This window comes from Gavialis gangeticus, unplaced genomic scaffold (assembly GCF_001723915.1).
Source record: "Gavialis gangeticus isolate Ggan-Ray unplaced genomic scaffold, GavGan_comp1, whole genome shotgun sequence".
Classification (NCBI taxonomy): domain Eukaryota; kingdom Metazoa; phylum Chordata; order Crocodylia; family Gavialidae; genus Gavialis; species Gavialis gangeticus.
Window position 1 is genome coordinate 61,100,529 of NW_017729024.1, and position 20,585 is coordinate 61,121,113.

The window sequence follows — 20,585 nt, forward strand, 5'->3', positions numbered from 1 at the left end:
TAAACAAAAGCTAGGGTTTAGCAAAGAAATTTCTCAGAAGACACAGATGTTCTCTCTCTCACAGTTTTCAAGCTATTCACTTTTAAAGAGTGCTGTGGACAGACAAACATACCGACTAAGCCCTTTATATATAGAATTGGCTGTATCAGAAATCAGCCTGATGCAGCCAGTAAGTTGGCAGATAAATTCCCATGCATGCGTGCAGCCACAGCGCAGCATGAGGGCAGTGAAGAGCAGGGCCCAGCAGCTTGGAGAAGTGCGCGCAGCTGGTAAGTCTGTTGTGGTAGAAGGGGAGGGAAAAGGGGTGTTGGGGGCAGATCAATGCCCCCCATGGTGAGAGAAGGAGTGGGCAGGGGCTGGGGCAGGTGCTGCCCGGGTGGGGTGGGGTGGAATGCAGGACGGAGCCGTGACTCATTGAGGGAGGAGGGGGGAAAGTACCCCCCGGATCTGCGCAGGGCTGGTGAGCTGCAGCTGCGGGCTGTGCCAGGCTCTTCTCAGCAGTGGCTGGACTTGGGGTGGGCAGCAGCAGCACTGGGAGCGAGGATGGGGGGCTTCAGCAACCCCAAATTTTGCCATAGCCCCTCCAACCCCACCTCCCAGTGCTGTCACCAGCGGCCCAGAGAGCAGCCCCGGCTCAACACCCCGCCTCCACCCATGCACCAGGAAGAGCCAGGGCTGCACCAGGCAGGTGGCAGCAGCACTGGAAGGGAGGTCTATGAGGGGTCTACAGCAAAATTTGGGGGGCTGCAGCCCCCCGTAATCCCCTTCCCAGCACTGCCACCACCTGCCCCAAGCCCAGCCCCTGCTAAGAAGAGCCTGGGACAACCCCGGCTCCAGCCCGCAGCTGCAGCCCACCCATCTTGCCCCATGCAGACCCAGGAACCACCCCCCCATCCTCCCTGTCACCCGTAATTAAACAGCTTGTTGGAGCTTGACATCTAAATTATTTAAAGACTACATAGGAACTGTGCCTGCTGCAGCCTGGGAATAAGCAAGATTCTCTTTACAACTGATGCTTAGGGTGGCTGCAGGCTTCTGTGGCACAAGAGCACCAAAACTGATTTAGGGAGAATATCACGTTTGTGCCTTCTGTGCCCCTCTGCTAGCACTCAGCTGATGAAAAGGAGAATTTGGCTTGGCTTGAAGGTAGAGTGGACAAAATGTTCTGTTGCAAAAATGTGATAGTCTTTAGTGGATGAGGCAGGGATCAGCAGGAAGAGACAATATGTGCCCATCTCTCTCATTTTCTAGATGCTCAACTTACAGCTGTCATATCCAGTTGCCAAAAATGCACTCAGAACTACAGCCAATCAATATAAACTGTATTATATATAATTGCTATAATATGCAAACCTCTATGAACAATTAGGCTGTAGGTATCTCAGAGTTAGAGGTCACTGTTGACATTAATCTGTGCCTCAGTTTCCCATCAGTAAAATGAGGATGATACTGTTTCACATCATAGAGGTGTTTTGAAGATGAACTGTTTTTTTATGCTGTAGCAGCTCAACAATAGTGATGAGCACCTTTAAAATGCCCACTGAAATGACTCAGTGAAGTATTGGAAGCATTCCCAAAGATGCTCAAAAACTGAAGGTTCTGTCTAGGCAATGTCCATGATAAGACATACATGAACCAGATGTGCAAAGCTATTTTACTTTTACATCTGGTCAGTGAACAGGAAGAGCAGGCCCGTCATTACATGCAGTGAAGCAGCTCACCTCCAACTCACTTGGAACTGGTGACACCATGCACCAGTACTTGGCTCAGTGTCAAAGGGGATGTACTTGCTCCACTGTTTTTCCGTGCCTTGGGTTGCAAAATTGGTTAATTCTCAGCCAGTTAATTGCCTTTGCACTGATTAAAAGTGGTTTCTATATTGTTCAGGGAAAATCTTCTGTATTAGCTTACAACATGGTGATAATTGGTGAAAAAGAAAAAAATGTTATTTCACATGAATAAAACTTAATCTCTTAGTAGCCCTTAAATGAAAATTAAACTTTTGCTTTATAAATTAACTTTGATTTTTGTTTTCAGCCACTTGCCCTAGAATAGTACTAAGTCTTCAGAATATTTTTTTATAATAGGAAAACCTTCATGTTTTAAGACGTGATTAGATTAAACTAATTTAGTTCAATTTTTACAGTCAACTAAAATTTACATAGACCAAACCTGAACCGTTCCAGCCCAAAAGAGAAAAGGTTTAAGGGAGTGAAGACTGGGGTTGGAAAGTAAGTCACTTATCAGCTTGTCACAGAAGTGTATGTGTAAAACTTGCAGAAAAATATTTTTTTTTTTTTTTACAATTCCTTTGTCGGTCTAAAAAAAGATATCATCTCTGAACCAAGAGTTCTAGAATTTTGCATTTCTTTTTGTCTCAGACCAACATGGCTACCAAATACATCCCTGAAACATGGAAGATGCCGAATTTTAGCCAATTTTGGATTTAAACTTCATTGCTAAACAATAAGAGAGATTTCTACACCTCCCTACCTGTCTGCCATCTGACACCACCAAGGAAAGAATCTTGCCTTACCTGCACATCAAAGAGCAACTCAAAGACACTCTGATGGACCCAGAGGAACAGACTTCCACCTTCAACTTCCTCTGTGCAAAAATCAAGTTATTTTCTACCTATGGGAACTTTTTATCATCTTTAATTTTCCCTAAGCCTGAGGAGAAGGGCATGCATGCCCAAAAGCTTGCAGAGAAAGATAATTTGTTTTGTGATTTCTTAGTTGGTCCAATAAAAGGTATCATCTCTGAACCAAGAGTTCTAGAGTTTTGCATTTCTTTGTATAAAACATAAGTTTGTTTGTAACATGAGTCTTAAGTAGCTGTTGTCTCATAGCTAAGTCATATATAGGTAACAACAGGCAATATCATATAGTAGGTATTTTTCTTAATTCCTCTGAATCACCACAAGTGGTTAAATGTGTAAGGAATTTTTGCTTTTTCTGAAGGAAAAAAGTGAAGAGATGCAAAATCTAATAAGCGTGTATTAAAATCCAGCAGAAAATGTCATTGTTTTTTACAATGTAAATGCAGTTATGTTCAATGCATATATTCTTCAGTTACAGAATGTCATTTTATTAAAAAATGAAAAAAATATTTCCACTTGGGCAGTTTAGAAGTCATACGTTCTCATTCTGTATTATTACAAAAGACAGATTCTGAAAAATTTAATAAATGAGTTTTTTTGGCCTTTCCCATGTAAATTCTTCTCTTCCAAAGTGTCCATAACATGCAGTCTGTTGATAGATTGGCCTCTTCAAATCCAGTTCCCTTTAAAAAAGGAAAAAGAAGATTTATTTTCAAGTCTAGGCCCATGTGTAATGCATTGTCTGTCTTTGTGGAGTAATACGTTTACAATTACACCCCTTAATCAAGGGGCAGATTTTAGTTGACCCTGCGGACCAGGAGTAGATCCAGGGGGATGCCAGGGTGCAGCTGTACCAGCCCTTCACCTTTTCTTACTCCACTCTAACTTTGAAACAAACTGCTTTTGGCAGTGACAACAGCATCCTAACTAGCAACCAGTGAGGGAATCAGCTGACTTCATGGCTTATTATCATTTCCCTGATTCCTGCTAATCTCTCTCTACTCCACCCCTATTAATGATCCTCTCACCTTTTTAATAGTCATGATGTTCCACTATTCAGACTATCCTTTCTTCTGCAGTTTTGCAGTCTGTACTGTTTTAGCTCCAGCTAAAAACCTGAACTCACGTGTGCTAGTATGAACTAAGATGTAGAAATGACTGTTAGTGAAGTATTGGAAGCATTCCCAAAGATGCTCAAAAAGGATAAATTTTTGTTTTACAAATCTGAATTAGCCATGTACATTTAACAATAATGACTATAGGACTAATAAAACAATATATTTTGATTATTTTTGCTTTGTTTGCTGTATTTTTTAAACTTGATATATCATCTAGCTAACAAATTCCAATAAATCTAGGACATATTGCAATACATTTATATTTGGTTTTGCTTTGATCTTAAACTGAATAGTGGTAACCCACCAGCATATAAGTAAAGTTTCTGCTTTCTGTTTAAGTGGAGAAAATGTGTTGTTATATATGATTGTACCCACCTTTTCAAAATCCTAGATCTGCCCATGATGCAGACTAACCCCTCTTCTAACTAAAACTGTTCATATTTGCAATGAGAGCAACAGTCAGTTAATAGTTTCAAAGACCATTTACACGTCCTGAAAGCAGACAAATAAGTTGTCTAAAAGGCTATCAGACGGTATAGCCTTCTGATCTAAGCATTGATAGGTAGCTAAGAGGTATATCTTGGTACTTTTGTGCATTGGGGTGGGGGGGAGGCTATACCTTTCTGGACCCATGTCAGTGATTTTGCTGCCAGCAGTGCAACAGCTGCTATTTATGCGCCCTCCAACTCAGCACCTGGGGCTGGTGCCACAGGTGCCTTCCCTCTTTGCTATGCTACTGATGCAGCTATTAGTAGAAACACACGTAAATGAGCAGTACAAGTATAGGAATTCATTGCTTGATCGTAGTAAAAAAATAATTTTATATATCCTCTACCACAAAGCAGAGATGCATATAATTTCGTTCACCTAGTTTGACCACTCTACAAATAACATGTGCTTTTGGGTTTTAGATGTTTCTCCTATCTGGCTAGCAGGGCCAGGTGAGTTCGACATCTGTTTTAGGTCGCAGAGGAATATGATTTGAGGACAAGTTTGTTGCACAGTCAGTATTAAGTGGAGATACAAAGACAACACTACTGGACTTTTTTAAAGGCCATTCCCTCTGGTATATTGTTTCAACAGAAGACAAACCTTATGATGACGCCAAGACGTAGATCAAAGTTTTTCTGCACAATGTCAAGCAGTTCTTCTTCTGATCTATCTGAAGTACCATAGTGGAACACTGAGATGGCTAAAGGATGGCTCAGACCAATAGCATAGGACAGCTGTAAGACATCCCCATCAAGAAAAGTTAATACAGATTGGGATTTTTACACAGAGATCTGTCTAGCTGTAGTCTTATTTGCAATACAGAAATTTCCCTTTAAGACATTTGTTTTGATATTCCATTCCTGCATGCTCTTGCTATGTTTTGGCCTGGTTTCTGCCTCCCAGCTAAAACATCTGCCACTCTTAGTAAGGTCCCTAGATACTATCATAATAAAGTGAAGATTCATTGTCCACAAACCAGGACTCTGAAGGGGATTTACAGTGGGTATAACTAGGTATATATCTTTTGTATACTTATGATGTATAAAAAACGGAGGGAAGATTCGCACATCATGCTTATAGGCTCTACAGTGCTGCTAGCACCATGGCTGAAAGGGATTTGGGGGTCATAATTGACCACAAGATGAATATGAGCCACCAATGTGATATTGCGGCTGGTAAAGTGAGCAACACTCTGGCTTGCAACCATAGAAGCTTCTCTAGCAAATCCCAGGATGTCATCCTCCTGCTGTACTCGGCCTTGGTGAAGCCGCAGCTGGAGTACTACATCCAATTCTGGGCTCCACAATTTAACAAGGATGTGGAAAAACTTGAGAGAGCCCAGAGGAGAGCCACGTGCACAATCAGAGGGCATGACTGACCACAAGATGAATATGAGCCACCAATGCAATGTTGCCGCTGGTAAAACGACCAAAACTCTGGCTTGCATCCATAGATGCTTCTCTAGCAAACCCCAGGATGTCCTTCTCCCATTGTACTCGGCCTTGGTGAGGCTGCAGCTGGAGTACTGCATCCAGTTTTGGGCTCCACAATTCAAGAAGGATGTGGAGAAGCTTGAGAGAGTGCAGAGGAGAGCAATGCACATGATCAAGAGTCAGGAAAACAGCCCTTATGAGAGGCTGAGAGCCATGGGAAAAGTGCAGGCTCTTCAGCCTGGAAAAGTGCAGGCTCAGGGGTGACCCAGTAGCTGCCTATAAGTGTATAAGGGGTGTACATCAGGATCTAGGGGAAAGCCTGTTCACCAGAGCGCCCCAAGGGATGACGAGATCAAATGGTCACAAACTCCTCCAAGACCATTTCAGGCTGGACATAAGGAAAAACTTCTTTATTGTCTGAGCCCCCAAGGCCTAGAATAGACTGCCTCCAGAGGTGGTACAAGCACCTGCTCTGGACTCTTTTAATAAACATTTGGGATCCATCTTGCTGGGATCCTTTGGCCCTAGCTGACTTCCTGCCCCTGGGGCAAGGGGCTGGACTTGATGATCTTCCGAGGTCCCTTCCAGCCCTAATGTCTATGAATCTATGAATTTGTTGTTTCTGCTTTTGTTTTACATAACTCTTGATTACCCCATTTTCTTTAAGTGAAATGCCATGCAAGTGAAGCCTAAATATTAAGAGAAGTGCTTACTGTTCAGATTATTACAATGCTTGCATATTTTTAATAAAATATATTTATATAGAGAGAAAGTTTATATATATAAATTCTCTACCACAGGCTTTCCATCACCCCTCTTAAACCAAACCAAGACTTTTTTTTTTTTTTACACTGGAAACATTTTACTGACAACCGAAGTATACTTTTTTACTATGCTGATGTTAAATCCCTAAATTTGAGCCTAGCCCTTCTAACTGGGGCTTGGCAAAATAGCTACATTTGCATTATGTAAAATATATATCAATAAAAATGTGTCAGTAAAAAAAGTGGTTGTTGATAAAAAGTTTGCAGTTTGTGAGTTAAAAAAAAATGTCTTGGGTTGGCAATCCTGTATTCAGGCTACGCTGTTGTCCTCATGACCCATAAAGGAAGGCAATGAAAACGTATATCCATAGATTTCCAAGCCAGTAGGAATTACCAGCAGACCCCTCTGCCCCTACCCCACACAGCCTGCATAATATTCCCCAGAAGCTCATTTAAAATGCATTTTTTTAAAAGATACCTAATATTATTTTAAAAACTTCAAGTGATGATGTACCACCTCCCTAGGCAAGCAGTTCAAATCTTTAATTACACCCCCCCCAATAGAAAACTGCATCTTATTTCAAGGTTGAATTTATCTAACTTCAGCTTCCAACCGTCAGATCCTTTTATTGACAGCAAAATTGAAAATCTCTCCAGAATCCAATCTGCATTGTCTAAACCCAGCAGCACAAAGTGATCAAATTGCCTTTCAACCTTCTCTTTCCTGAGCTGAATAAATAAGACTTATAGGATATAACGCTTGTTTTTTACAATCCCTGGATAATTTGCATGGCCTTCTACAAACAGAGGTCAGCAACATTTCACTAATAGCAAGTTGAACTAATGCAGCTTGATTCTAATGTGGCCCGGAGGCAGCAGTTATTAGATATTCTGCTACTGGGTGGCATATTCTCATGGAAAACTTAATAAGGGCCTTGTCACAGGTTTGTTTGTTATGTGTTAAGTTGGTGTCACACATTCACTGGCAACAGTTATGAATCATTGGGATGTAGTGACCTATTAAAGGTAGGATGCCTTAAGGAGATAATCCTCACCTGAAAGGGAACAACACTGCAACACTAAGAGGGCACTTAACACATGCTAAACTCCTTGAATATGCTGCTGTTTGAGTTTTAACTGCACTTTGCAAGTATCAAGTTGCAGGAGTGACACCACCCGAAAAGCAAGCTATATAAAGGGTTTTTTGGCAAACTTGGCGGACTGGAGAAAATCTCTGTGGGCCAGATTTGGGCTGTGGGCCATAGACTGCTGAACTCTGCTCCTTAGTATTATGGGCCACTGCAATGAAATCTGATCATATAAAAATTATTTAGAAGTTAAAATCAGAAAATCAAAAATTAAGAAATGGCAGAATTATTGCTCCCTATACAACCTAAAATCAACTCCTTTGCATTACATTCCAACTTTAAATTACATGATCACATATTATTTTTCCCTATAGGATCTCTCCTTCAGTGCACAGAAATCATGGTGCTTGGAAAAGGAATCAGAATTGTGTAGCAAGTGAGGGAATTGTCAGAAGGACTTTGGTCTCATGTACTAGTAAAGCTGGAATGTGCATAATGGCTAAGGCAGGGGCTCACATGAAGAGAAAGGAAATTTCACAGCTAAGACAGCTGAATTTCCCCATGGAAAACTGGATTCTATCCCTGCCTCTTAAAACTGAATTGCTGTGACTGGTAGTCAGGTGCTAACTTAGTTCCTTATTTTTCAGGTTGCACCACTTGTGGTCGGATTTATAGTACTAAGCACTACTGGTGCCACTGATGTCAGCAGGAGCACTGTGCTAAACAAAGTGCTACAATGATGCTAGTTACTCTGAAAAACTAAACCTTGGACACTTCTAATTAGACACGCAAAAAATCATTACTTTTGAGAAGGCTGACCTTAATCTTCTCAGTTACCTAGCTTTAAAATGGGGATAGCTTTACTTCATTTCTGAGTGATGTTGTGAAAACAGTTTATTAATGTTGGTGAAGTCCTCTGATACTATATGAGGGTGTGGGCAAATGAACTGTTAAAGCACTTTAAAGTGATAATGCTTTAAAGCAGATCTGCTGTAACTGTTTCATCTGTTCACTGTAAGTAGAAGTTAAACCACTGTAATGTAAAACTTGTTTCCTTCAGGCTTAAAATAGTATCAGTTTAGTAAGGTGTGTACAGCAGTGCTCCATGCATGTTTTACTACACTAATTTAGAGCACTTTTTATAGCACTATAAAGTTACAGTGCTCTTAAACATGACCGAAGTGCAGTGTTGGGAGGGGGGTGGTCTCTAAGCCTCCCTGCACTTTCCAGGCTAGGAGGTACTCTGCAGTCTCCTGGGGCTTCTCCACTGGTCAGAAATTTGACCAGTGTACAGAAGTTATTTAAAGCACTGTAGGTTGCTGAAGTGCTGTAAAATACAGTACTCCAAATGTAATAATACCTCATTTAATTTAAAGCACTGTATCCTTTTTAAAGTGCTGTAAAGCCATGCACTTCTGATAAGTCACAGCAATAAAGCATTTTAAATGGCAAAAAAAGGAACTTATGTACACACCTCAAGAAAAGAAATGAAACAGTTACATCAGTTCAGCTGATGCATGCTTCCAAATAGTAAAATGGTTTTAAAATGGTTTAGTGTTACGTTTGTCCACAGTTTCAGTGTCATAATACAGCTCATGAGGACACTAATGATTCTGTAATTATTGCAGAACTTGTATGGTGTGTAAGAGATAAGGCCTTGGGCCCCACACCAAATAATGAGACAAAAGAAATATCCACTAAGTGAACATTATCCAGACTCACCAATGAATGAGGTTGGGATCCTGTGGGGGAAAATAGAACAAAATCATATAATTAAAAACCGTGATAATGAATTTGCACAATGGAGTTGAATCAAGGTTGTAGGGACAATCTTAATTCTGGCATTTCCTAATTTCTTAATGCTTGACTTTGCTCTCCTAATATCCTTCTGATGTGACAGGTTGTTATTTTTTTTATCTGAAAAACAGATTTTATCACATGGCAACATATTGATTCTTAGAGACCCACAGGACATTTAGATAAACAGACTTGCCACAATGTAACAAATTACTAGTAGGATTCAAAGAATTTCTTCTTTGTGGACCAATCATTACTGACAGCAAGAGACCTTGTGCTATTGGGGTTTACAGTATTTGCTAGACAGCAGAGAATCAGGAAATTCATGTTCAGTTAGAGCAATTGTTCTCAACCTTTTTAGACTCAAGGCACCCCTCAGAAAAGGAGTTCAAACTAAGATCTGGCATTTGTTTGGTTACAGAAAAAAGAATAGAGTAATTCTTCTGTTGCAAATAATTTGGAAAGATCATAACAGATCAGAAAGGTATTAACACTATGGATTCCTGTTTGAAATGTCTGGGTTTATCTTGTGAATTATGTTTTCACACTTAACAGTACTAACATCTTGTGATGCCCTGCGGCATGCTTGAAAGAATCTGAAGGCATTGCCATGGCACACTGGTTAAGAATCAGTGAATTAGAGGTACTACAGGAAGGTATTCTCTAGAGCAGGAGTTCTTAATCCCTGCGCTACGGCCCAGTACCGGGCCATGGCAAGTTGGCTGCTGGTCTGCAGACGAGTCAGCTGCCGGACCGGAAGTGGCCGTGGACTGGCAAACCGCGGCCCCCCAGAGCCGGGTGGAGAGGCTGAGGCTTCTTCCACAGGGCCCATGGCAGCGCAGGGATTGGCCCGCCCCCCACACCCAGGGACTGGGGGTATCCTTACCTGTCTTCCAGCCAGAAATTCCGGCCACGGTTGGCTGTGACTGCTGGGCCATGGTTTGCCAGGCCACGGCCACTTCCAGGCTGCAGTTTGCCAGGCCACAGTATAACAACTTTGGGAACCCCTGCTCTAGAGATCACATCATCTATCCCTGAATACCCAACATGTTGCTTGTCAGTCTGTTTTGCAGCACCTTTCTACATATTGCCTTACTGCACACTTGTAGCCCTACACTAGCTCTTTATGTAGAGGGTTATTCACAAAAGTGCTACTACTAGCTTTCAAGAACAACAGATCAAGTTCCTGGCACTTCTCTCAATCTCCCCTCTCCAAGTTCCAAGCAGGTTTCTACAAGCTCTTGTCCCAAGTCCATTTTTCTATCATCATCTCTCAGCTTCAGAGATGTTGCTTTCACTCTACCCATCCTTTCTCTGCTCCTACTACTTTCGCATTCCAATCAGGCTGCCTTCTCCTCCTCTGAATTGCCTGGGTAACAGCTGGAAACAACAGAGCACTGGAAAGGTTATTCCTACCTTAAGCACTTGTTCTTCCTATAGTGGCCACTACCAGCCAATGCAAGTCGTGCTCAGCTACTACAGCTGTGAAATAAAGCATGCTCAATCATTGGGGACAGCAGGAACTATGTGCCTGGTGCAGCATGCTCACTGCAAACAATCTTCAGAATTTAGCTGAGAGCTGCAAACACTTCCACTGAGCATGTGCACAGTGGTATTTTTCAAAGTTGTTTTCAAAGGTGTGTAACTTGTCCAAATTTGTGTGGGCTTTCATGACAGTCAAGAGTCATTGACAGTAAGGTGTGATAACCTGGTGTCAAATTTCCAACTTCTACGCCAAAGTATAGCTGAACCAAAGTGTGAAAAAACCTAGGAATTTCAAATGGACAAAATCTCTTTTTCTTCAGACATTGTCAAAAAGGAGCCTAAAACATTTTTGCTGAAGCTTAAAAAAGAAAGAAAAAGAAAAGAAAAGAAAAACAGCCTTAGGCAGATACTTAGCACAAAAAAGGCCAACCAAGTTGTTCAAGCCTGACAAAGCCACAAGCAACTGAAGGCATGGTCTTGTAAGGCAAAGTGTTAAGCAACTTGAAGTATAGCTCTTGGTAATAGAAACCATATATCACATGTTTCATACAGGTTGCTAATTTTGCTCTTATTCTCTTACCTGGACTAATACTCTTTTACAGAGACCAGCTTTTACTAGGGATTTTGCAACCCAGCGAGCTGCATATGCTGCCGAACGATCAACTTTGGAAGGATCCTTCCCTGAGAATGCACCTCCTCCATGGGCTCCCCAGCCTCCGTAAGTATCAACAATGATCTTCCTGCCAGTCAATCCGGCATCACTCTGTAGGACAAACCATTATACACTAACTTGATAGAAAAAGGCTCTATATTTAAACTAATTTCATTACCCTGGTGAGGTACTGACTTGGGTCTATTTCATCTTTGTCACAAATACAATTGATATGTTACTGTGCACCTCTTCATAGACAACTCCTTGATGCAATCCACATGGGATCTTATATGGACTGAGATGTACCTAGAAGCTTGTGTTTCAATAACTTTTAAAATACAGTATTGATGTGATCATGGCCCAGTTCTTCTGAAGGTTGCAATATAACCTGTTTTCTTTGTAAGTCATTTTGCACCATCTAAGAGTGATCCTAATTTTCAAACTGCTGGTCACTGACCATGTCTAGTACTGATTTTTGGAAATTATGAGATTACTTAACCTCTTGAAGGCAGAGAGCAGTGGGAAATCACAACCTTCCTAAGGAAATTAACAGACTCATTGATTATATATAGCACAACATACATCTGATGGACAAGATTGTACGTTGCAGAGGAAGGGAGACTGCACTGCTTGGGGGAACAGAGGCCTTCTTGCTCTGAGACAGAACAGGGACATTGCTCACCACTCAGCCCCCGTAAGGAACTGTGATCTCCTTGGATAGAATCTATAGCACCTCTGTGTGCTCCAGGACACAGGGCCTGCTATTCTGACCATTCCTTACATCACTTGTATGCCCACTCAGGAGGATGTGTTTATTCATCTCTTTTTGCCTAATTGCCCTCATGTAAGAGCCTGTCACAATCTGGCACCATGTTGACACCTGGAACACTGATGCATGGTACATTCCATCTTAATCTCAGATTGTAGATCGTTAAAGCTATCTGAATAGCTTTAACTTGACAAGCTAGTTACTTGTAAATCTTTGTGCTTATGTTACAGGTATTTTAAAACAAATGTAAGGGCTTCAAGTTTAGAATTCTGGTAAATAATTTAGGAGCCTATTTGTTTAATAGTTTGACTATTTTGTAATTATTAAAGTATATTTTGTCATAGATAAAATAATCCAGTAATCCCCTCCATTGCAACTGCTGATTGGCCAAACTGTTTTATGGAATGCTAACCTCTTCACAGCTTCTTAATGACAAATGATAAGCAAAAGTAAGCAAAGCCTCCTTGTAGTTCATACTTGTACTGTTTTATGGAAAAAAGTTCATTCAATTTTTAAAGGAGAGCAGTTGGAAAGACATAGATCATCTCAGTTCATTTAAATTATAAACTTTTCAATAAAAATGTACCTTGGGACCACCTTCTATAAACTTTTCACTTGGAAGAAGATGGTAGATTGTGTTTTCATCAAGATACTTTCCTGGAATAACTTCTTTGATGACTTTTTCCATTAGCTCATTCCGTATTTGTTGCAAAGACACGTCAGGAGCATGATGTACAGAAATCACTACTGTGTGGACACGGACTGGCTCCACTGCTCCATTGTTTTCCTTATATTCCATTGTGACCTGAAAAAATCCACAAATGGAAATGCAAATCCAGCAGCCCCTCATCAAATCCAAATGTCCAGCGTCATATTTCCTTTGTGTGGCAGAAGTAGTAGGCAAAATTAAATTAATTACAAAAGGTACAGGATACCGGATTATCACAAATATCATGTAGCTATAACTGACTGAGACACCAAAATTACCACTATGAAATGGTTTTACAGAAGGGTCACTGCAAATACTTACCTGTAATTGGCTACCAAGGAGCAAATAGCTTTAATGAAAAAGCAAGAGCTTGAGATTTCAACTGGCAAGTATTAAGATAATTCACAGGTAAACTAGTGAGGTAAGATAATTTAAAATGCTCAAGTTTCAGATAGAGCTAAATTAATCTTTGAAAGAAGTTAATTATGAACAAGGGGGGGAAAGGGGGGCATCTACACGTGCTATTAATGTGCCTTAAGAATACTATGCAATAAAATAAGTCACAGGAAGCTTTCCCAGGGAATGTGTTTACACATGAGCCATCAGGTGCAGATTTGCTTCTACCCCTGCCCTGCTCTGCCCCCCTACAATCCTGGCTGAAGCTGCCTGGGTGGTAGGTGCACTCTTTAAAAGGCTGCCCCGTGCCTCGCTTCCTGGCCACATGCTTTTCTGGCCTAGAGCAGTCTGCAGCTTGCTGGCACAATGCTCTAGGACACTGTCCCCAGAGCTTGTGCCCAGCACACCATGCCTGCTCCACATCCTGGCCCTGACCATGACAACCAGCAGTGCAGGCTTCTGCTTCCCACTGTGCTTGCTATGCTCTGCAGCCTCAGTGACCAATGACTGCTGTCTGGCTCAGGTGGGCCTCAACCCTGTCTACCCCCTTGTGCTGTATGGCCAGACTCATGGCTCTGCCTATGGGCCACCACCCCTGGGCCATCAAATACCAGCCCCTGGGCCACCTCCCAGACCCTGGCAGGGACACCAACCCCCACATGGATGTCACCATAAGTGCTGTCCATGAGCTCCTGGGGCTCTGGCCCCACCAAATGGGCCTGCCCTGCCAGCCGGGATTTATGGCTCTGCATCATCCAGTGTACCTGGGATTACAACCAGTGGTTGGACTCCTTCTGGATGACCCGAGCCATGTTTTAGGAGCTATTCCACCAGCTCAGCCCACACCTGGAGCGCCAGCCCACCTCCATGCACCTGCCCCTCCCCACAGTGACCCCAGTGGCCTTCATCATCCTCAGGCTCACCACACCTGCCAGCCTGCAGTATATTGGCCACCTGTTCAGGGTGGGCAAGGCGCCTGCTGGGGAAGCCATCCTGGAAGTCTGCAATGCCCTCCAGGATGTGCTGAGCCAGACCATGCTCTGGGTCACCAACCCCCTGGAGGTAGTGGTGGGCTTCTGAGCCCTGGGCTTTCTGCAGTGCATCAGGGCCCTAGATGAGAGACACATCCCCATCACCTGCCCGCCCCAGGGAGACTGCCCATACTACAGCTAGTGGGGTTTCCACTCAGTCATGATTCAGGCTGTGGTGAACCACTGAGGCACCTTCATAAGCATTGCCACCGACTGGGCTGGCAGGGCTCACAATGCCTGGATCTTCCAGAATTCTCCCTTGCCAGCCCTGGTAGGGAGTGAGTGCATTGCGCCAGGTGTCCCAGACCTGCAGCTGGACAACGAGCATCCCAGCACCCCTCATCAGGGACCCTGCCTACCTGCTGCTGCCATGGCTTATGTGGCCTTACACTGGCCAGCTTGACCCACATCTGGTACACTCCAACAGGTGTCTGGGCCAGAGCCGTGCATTGGTGAAGTGCATCTTCGGCCGCCAGAAGGGGACACTACCGCACCCTCACCACCCACCTTGAGTTCGCCAAAGCCAACATCCCCCAGGTCATTGCTGTAGTCTGTGTGTTGCATAACATCTGCAAGGGCCGGGGGGAGCTCTTCCATGAGGTGTGGATGTGGAAGGTATGGCAGGTGGAGGATGCCTGGCAGTAGGAGTGCCAGCTGTGGCAACAGCAACAACACCCTGTGCCCCCCCACCACCACCCGAGGCCCTGAGTAAGCCACACACCTGGCAGTGGGGGCCAGGGCACCATGTGCATGCAGCTCTGGCAGACAATCTCCTACTGCACCCCCTGCAATAGGGCACCTGGGTGGCCAGCCACAGAGCCCAGGCCCACAATGCACCCCCAACACCACGCATGCTGAGGACAGTTTCAAGCAACAGACTCCCAACTACAGACTCCCTCTCACCCTTTCTTCTCAGCAACAGACCCCACCTCTAACCCCAGCACCCACCAACAATAAAGCATCTTTCCCATGCAACTATGTACAATGTGGTCTATGACCTCTTGGGGGGGGCGGGCAGGAACAGTGGGAGGTGCCTATGGGGCGGATCCCAGGGAGAGGTGCCCAGCACCCCAGCCTCTGCCCACACCACTACAGGTACAGACCCAATGGTGAGACCAGTGGGTTGGGGGCTTGGCCACGGGTGTGGGAGGCCACTGTCAAGGCTGTTCAGCCTGTTCCTCCTCCATCAAAGGGCCAGGGCCAGCAAGGCCCTTGTACAGAGGTGGCCCTACTGCAGGCAGCTTTCACACAGGGGCTGCATGGTGCCCGAGAGAGTAGCAGGGAATGGCCAGGTGGGGGCCCAAGTTGCTGGGGGACCCAGCTCAGAAGCAGAGGCAGGAAGCCCTGGCTGCTGTATGTAGTGCTGGACCTTGTCCCAGGCCCACTGGGGGGGCTTGAGCTGGGCCATGGGCGGGTGCTAAGTGGAGCCGGGGGCTGGGCTGCAGCTGGCACAAAGGTGACTGACAGTCCCCCACCGTTGCCTCCATTGCCCAGGCCACCATGGCAGCCTGCCACTCCTGGGCCTCAAGCATCCTCTCAAGGAGGACAATGTGCCTGTTCTTGAGGGTGAAGAGCCTGTCCTAGGAGGCACAGTCCTCAGTTCCTCTCCACTCCTGCTCTAAGTCCAGGGTTCGCCAGGCCTGTGAGTCTGCCAGCTGCTCCTCTACCACTGTGACCAACCAGGCCAGCAGGAGGGTGTGGCCCTGTGTGCACTGTTGGTGAAGGCAGCGCATGCAGAGGTTGCTGGCAGATGGTGATGGCATCCTTGCAGGCACATCCTCACCAGCAGCTGGTGGTTCTTCCCTGAGTGCAGCTGCTGGACCTGCAGAGCAAGTACAGAGAGGCTCTTTGTGAGAGTTTGCAATATTTCATTGAAAACATGAACTGCACTGAGCAGCTGTGTGCTAGCAGCCCAGCCTCAGATCAGGGGTCATGCATGAAACAGGTACCTAGGGACCATGGTAAGTTGGCTGGGTGAGCCCTCTGTCCCCACTCCCTCTGCAGGGGCAGGTTGCCTATTTGGCACTTGCCACAAGCCGCCTGTCTTCCTGATCTCCTACCCAGACCAGGGCTGGTTCCAGCCAGCACTTGTCACAGCAGCTTTGGGCCAACTTCCCTCCCTCTCCTCCTATGGGCCAGGCAGTTTAGTCCCGTGGCACCAGGCCCACACTGCCCAGGATCAGGAAGTGAGGGGCTCCTGCCCAGCCGGGACATAGAGCTGGTAAGGCTTACCATGTTTTCAGGTCCAAAAAAGAAGACACCGGAGGGGGGCAGGGGGAATATGATGGTGGGGGGCAGTGACATGCTAGTGCCCTGCCCCTGCCCATTCTGTTGCCCCTCACTGACAAGCCCCAGCCCCGCCTCAACTCTGCTGTCCCTCACTCCTGACCCACTGACCCCAGCCCTGTCAGTGCACCTCACGCCCCAAAAGCAGTACCCTGCCCCCCACCCCCGACCTGCAGCTCTCTGGTGCTGCCAGTGCCCCACACACCCAACCCACAGTTACCTGCCCAACCCCATGCCCCTCAATCCTGATCTGCAGCCCCATGCCCCCTTCTAGCCCTGCTGGTGCCCCTCACTCCTGACCCACAGCCTCCTACACCCCCAGCCCTGCCAGTGCCACTCGTTCTGGCCCACAGCCCCCTGCCTCTTCAGCCCTGCCAGTACCCCTCACTCCCAAACCTCTGTGCTCTGCTCCCTGCTGCCTCAGATCACCCTCCCACTGCTCCCACAAGCGGAGCAAAGCAAAATTGCAAACTCAGCTCTCAAATGCACACACTAGGCATTCTGGAAATTGTAGTTCTACCTAGCGGCATCCATACTGAAAACAGACACAGGGAGGAAATCCCAGACATTTTGCCTGTGTTTAAAAAACCCGCCCAGACAAAGCACAGGGGGCTAAAAAAGACGGCATGTCCAGGAAAGCCTGGACATATGGTAACCCTAATGCCCCTGCCTTCCTCCAGCAGCTTTCTCCAGAGAGGCAACCTGAGCCAAGTCCCCTGTCTTGTGTAGCCTGTATCCCAGGTGTGCTCCGGCTGAGAGCACCCTGGGTGTGCTGCAATGAGCTGTTAGAGAGGATTAAGGGGTGCCCAACCCACTATGCCCTGCTGCTTCTGATCACCATGGTGTCTAGCTTGGGGTCCTGAGCTTCAACAGTGCCCCAGGCCATCTCACACTTCAGCCCCAACATGCACTGCTGCTTGGAGGGGTATCTCTGCCTATGCTACAGGTGCCTGACCCCTGTGGCCGGGGTGGAGATTTCTGCTGTCATTGGTGAGTTTCTCTGTATGTGACAAGCTCCTGGCTGCCTAGCTGTGGGGGGTTCTGGCCACCCAAAGTTCTGCTCTGCCTCCCACTTCCCTGCATGTTGTGGGGGGAACTGCAGTGGGGAGCTCACACAGGCAGGGGAAGGGAGGGCCCCTGGCTTCAGGCATGCAGTCTGGAGTGGGGTGGGGTGGGGTGGGGTACGGGTGAGCTGGTGCAGGCACAGGTGACTGCAGCACCCCCTTTTCCCCCAGCCTATGTCCCAGTGCAGGGCTTACCGGATGGATGTGGCCGGCAGCCCTCGTGGTCCAACTCTGTCCCTGCCAGCAGCGAGGTGGTACAGCTGCTTGCAGTGTCCTGGGGTGTAAAAGCACAGCATCTTGCTGCCCATACAGCGGGCCTCTCCGGGGAGGAGTTGGAGCTGCTCAGTGCTGGAGTCATCCCCAATCTGTCCTCCCTGCTGGGGGTGCGAGTCCAGACTTGGTGGGGCATGTGTTGCGGGGACTCCCTGAGCTGCCAGATGAGGCCTGGGGCAGGGAGCGTGCCAGGACCTGCAGCTGGTGCCTTTGGGCCCTCCCACGGAGACTGCTTATCACTGCTGGGCCCTGGCAGAGGCTCCAGCAGGCCACCTGTACTCAAGTAGACATTGCAGTCAAGATGCAATCCAGCTGCCACATGAAGGGTATGGTCCTGCAGGCAGCCCCGAACCACTGGTTGTGGTCTGCGATGCAGGCCCACTGGGCCCACAGGACTTTGACCTAAATGTGGCACTGCCACCCAGATCACTGGTGGCTGCGTTCCCACACACGGGCTGCCACATCCTCATAGATGTGGGCATTTGACTGGCTGCTGTGGGCAAACATCCTCTGCACCTTGGTGTTGTCCAGACTACTATGAGGTCAGTCATCTCTCCCTCGGACCAGTTGGGGCCCCAAGACACTTCCTGAGGCATCAGGGAGGCTGCCATCACAGCTGCTTCCAAGGGCCTTGGGGCAGGGCCGTCCTGGCAAGGGGTAAATCAGGATGACTGCCCAGGGCCCTGCACTTTGGCAGGGCCCCACAGAGCTGGGCAAATCAGCCACGGCCTCTCCTGCAGGGCCCACCTAGTGCTGGTGACTCCGTACTGCCACTGCTGGCTTCGTGTCTGGCCGCTTGCCACCCTGCCCTGCCTCCCCCCACCCCACCTCCTTAACTGGCTTCACACCTGGGCCCTGCACAGGCTGATTTGCCCCAGGCCCCACACCCTGTCATCTCTGCCTCAGGGGCACAGGCAGAGATTCCAGGTGCCAGAAGGGCTTGGCCAACTTTGTTTTTTGCTGGTGAGTCCCGAGGATCTTGAGGTGCTGATCTCTTCTCTGCCCGGCCCCTGGCCTGACTACCTGGCCCTTAGGATCCCAGCCACCTGCTTCACTTAGCTTTCTCTTTCCCCAGGTCAGCCTGGTCCTTGCTGGGTCTTGTCCCGGCTCCTCCAAGGCTCCTTCATTCAGCTGTCTTGGTCCCATGTCTTTACACAGATTGCATAGTTCCTTGCTGCTGGTGCTCTCCCCTTTTCCAGGGGAAGCTAAATGCCAGTCTGTCTTCTAGCTTGTTCTTAAATTTCCTGACTGGCCCCAGGCCAATGAAAGCAGGCTCCTCCTGGCATGTCATCCTGGGCCTCCAGAAGAATACCCCTCTCCCAGATTGCCTCTGGACTCATTTCTTGGGGCAACAGTGGCAATGGGTGACTGGTACCTCTTGAGTCAGGGGGGCACGTGTCCCCTCAGCGACCAGTCAGCGACTGTGGGGGGTGCCCCTACGGCCGATCTCACTTACCAAAAAGCAGCCACGGCGCTTCCAGAAATGCCCGCAGCCGCTTCTGCTGGTGGCCCCACTCCCTGGCCAGTGCTTGTGCATCACCTGGGACCACGGCCGCTTCACCTGGTGGCCCTGCTCCCCAGCTGGCACTCGCAGCGGGAGCATCGGTGCTCCCGCCTGCCCCCCCTGCCAGTCATCTATGCGGCAAGTGCGGCTGTCAGGGGATGCACCAGCGCTCTCAGAGGGTGTACATGCACCACCATGCACCCCTTATACATTGCCACGGACAGTGGCTATGTGGCTAGTGGGTGCTAAGCACCTGATAATTTGTTCAGTGGGTGCTTGAGCCCCAGAGGACCCATGGAGTCAGCACCTATGGGGCTTGGCATGTGCCCGCCGCAGAGAAGCAAAGTGCCAAGGAGATAGGCAGCTGACAGAACAGACCCTGGGGCCAGAGCTAGGGTCTGTGAGCCTGCTGTGGCCGGCACGTGCCCACACTTCTTGGGCCCGATGTCCAAGGGCAGGCAGCAGCTGGCACAGGGCAAGGGGGTCAGGCCAGGGGTCTAAATGCCAGGCTGGGACAGCCAAGAAGTCCCAGTCATGTGGCTTTGCCCCAAGCAGGAGGCTAGCCCATTGCTGGTCTGGCTGACCGGGAGCAGATTTGTGCCCAAGTTACCATCTACATGTGTGCAGTTAACCTACTACCTGTATCTACAGGTACTAGCAAACTGCACAGTAAACAAATTTACTGCACAGTAAATGTCACGCACAGGTAGATGGTGACACTTTACTGCACATTAGATTAGTCTAATGTGCAGTAAAGCATCTCATGTAGGCATGCTCAGGATGGTATATCAAATTCCAAAAGGCGCTTTGCACTAGCATTTCACACGTCAGTAATATTAAAATTTGCAGATGCCTGACACCTTTTGGGATTCAATTCAAGAGCTGTCTTATTTCTTTACTGTCTTATTTCAAATGGTTTCACCCAGCTGAAGTTCACACATTCTAATTACTGGTAATTCATGATAGGGAAGAGTATGATCTGATCTGAATTCAGCTGTAGCTACTGCTGTCTATGGTGACTGACTACTACTTTCTAACAGTGGAATAAGGCATTGTGATAAGCCTGACTTTCGTTGTATTACTTTGACCAGAAAATAACACACAGGTTCCAAGCATCATTTC

General features: G+C 47.0%; 1 protein-coding gene across 2 annotated transcripts in view; it reads right to left on the minus strand.

Moving 5' to 3' along the window:
• Positions 1–2,979: 2,979 nt before the first annotated feature.
• Positions 2,980–20,585, minus strand: part of LOC109297419 (S-adenosylmethionine synthase-like) — a 56,396-nt gene continuing 38,790 nt past the window's right edge. The window contains exons 6-9 of one of the 2 annotated variants that reach the window (XM_019517149.1): positions 12,787–13,005; positions 11,360–11,542; positions 4,813–4,946; positions 2,980–3,285 (exon numbers count right to left, since the gene is read on the minus strand). In XM_019517149.1, coding sequence (XP_019372694.1) covers positions 3,183–3,285; positions 4,813–4,946; positions 11,360–11,542; positions 12,787–13,005 — 639 coding nt within the window. In that variant the 3' untranslated portion in view covers positions 2,980–3,182. The remainder of the gene's footprint in view (positions 3,286–4,812; positions 4,947–11,359; positions 11,543–12,786; positions 13,006–20,585) is intronic. The other variant, XM_019517151.1, reaches the window with a different exon arrangement.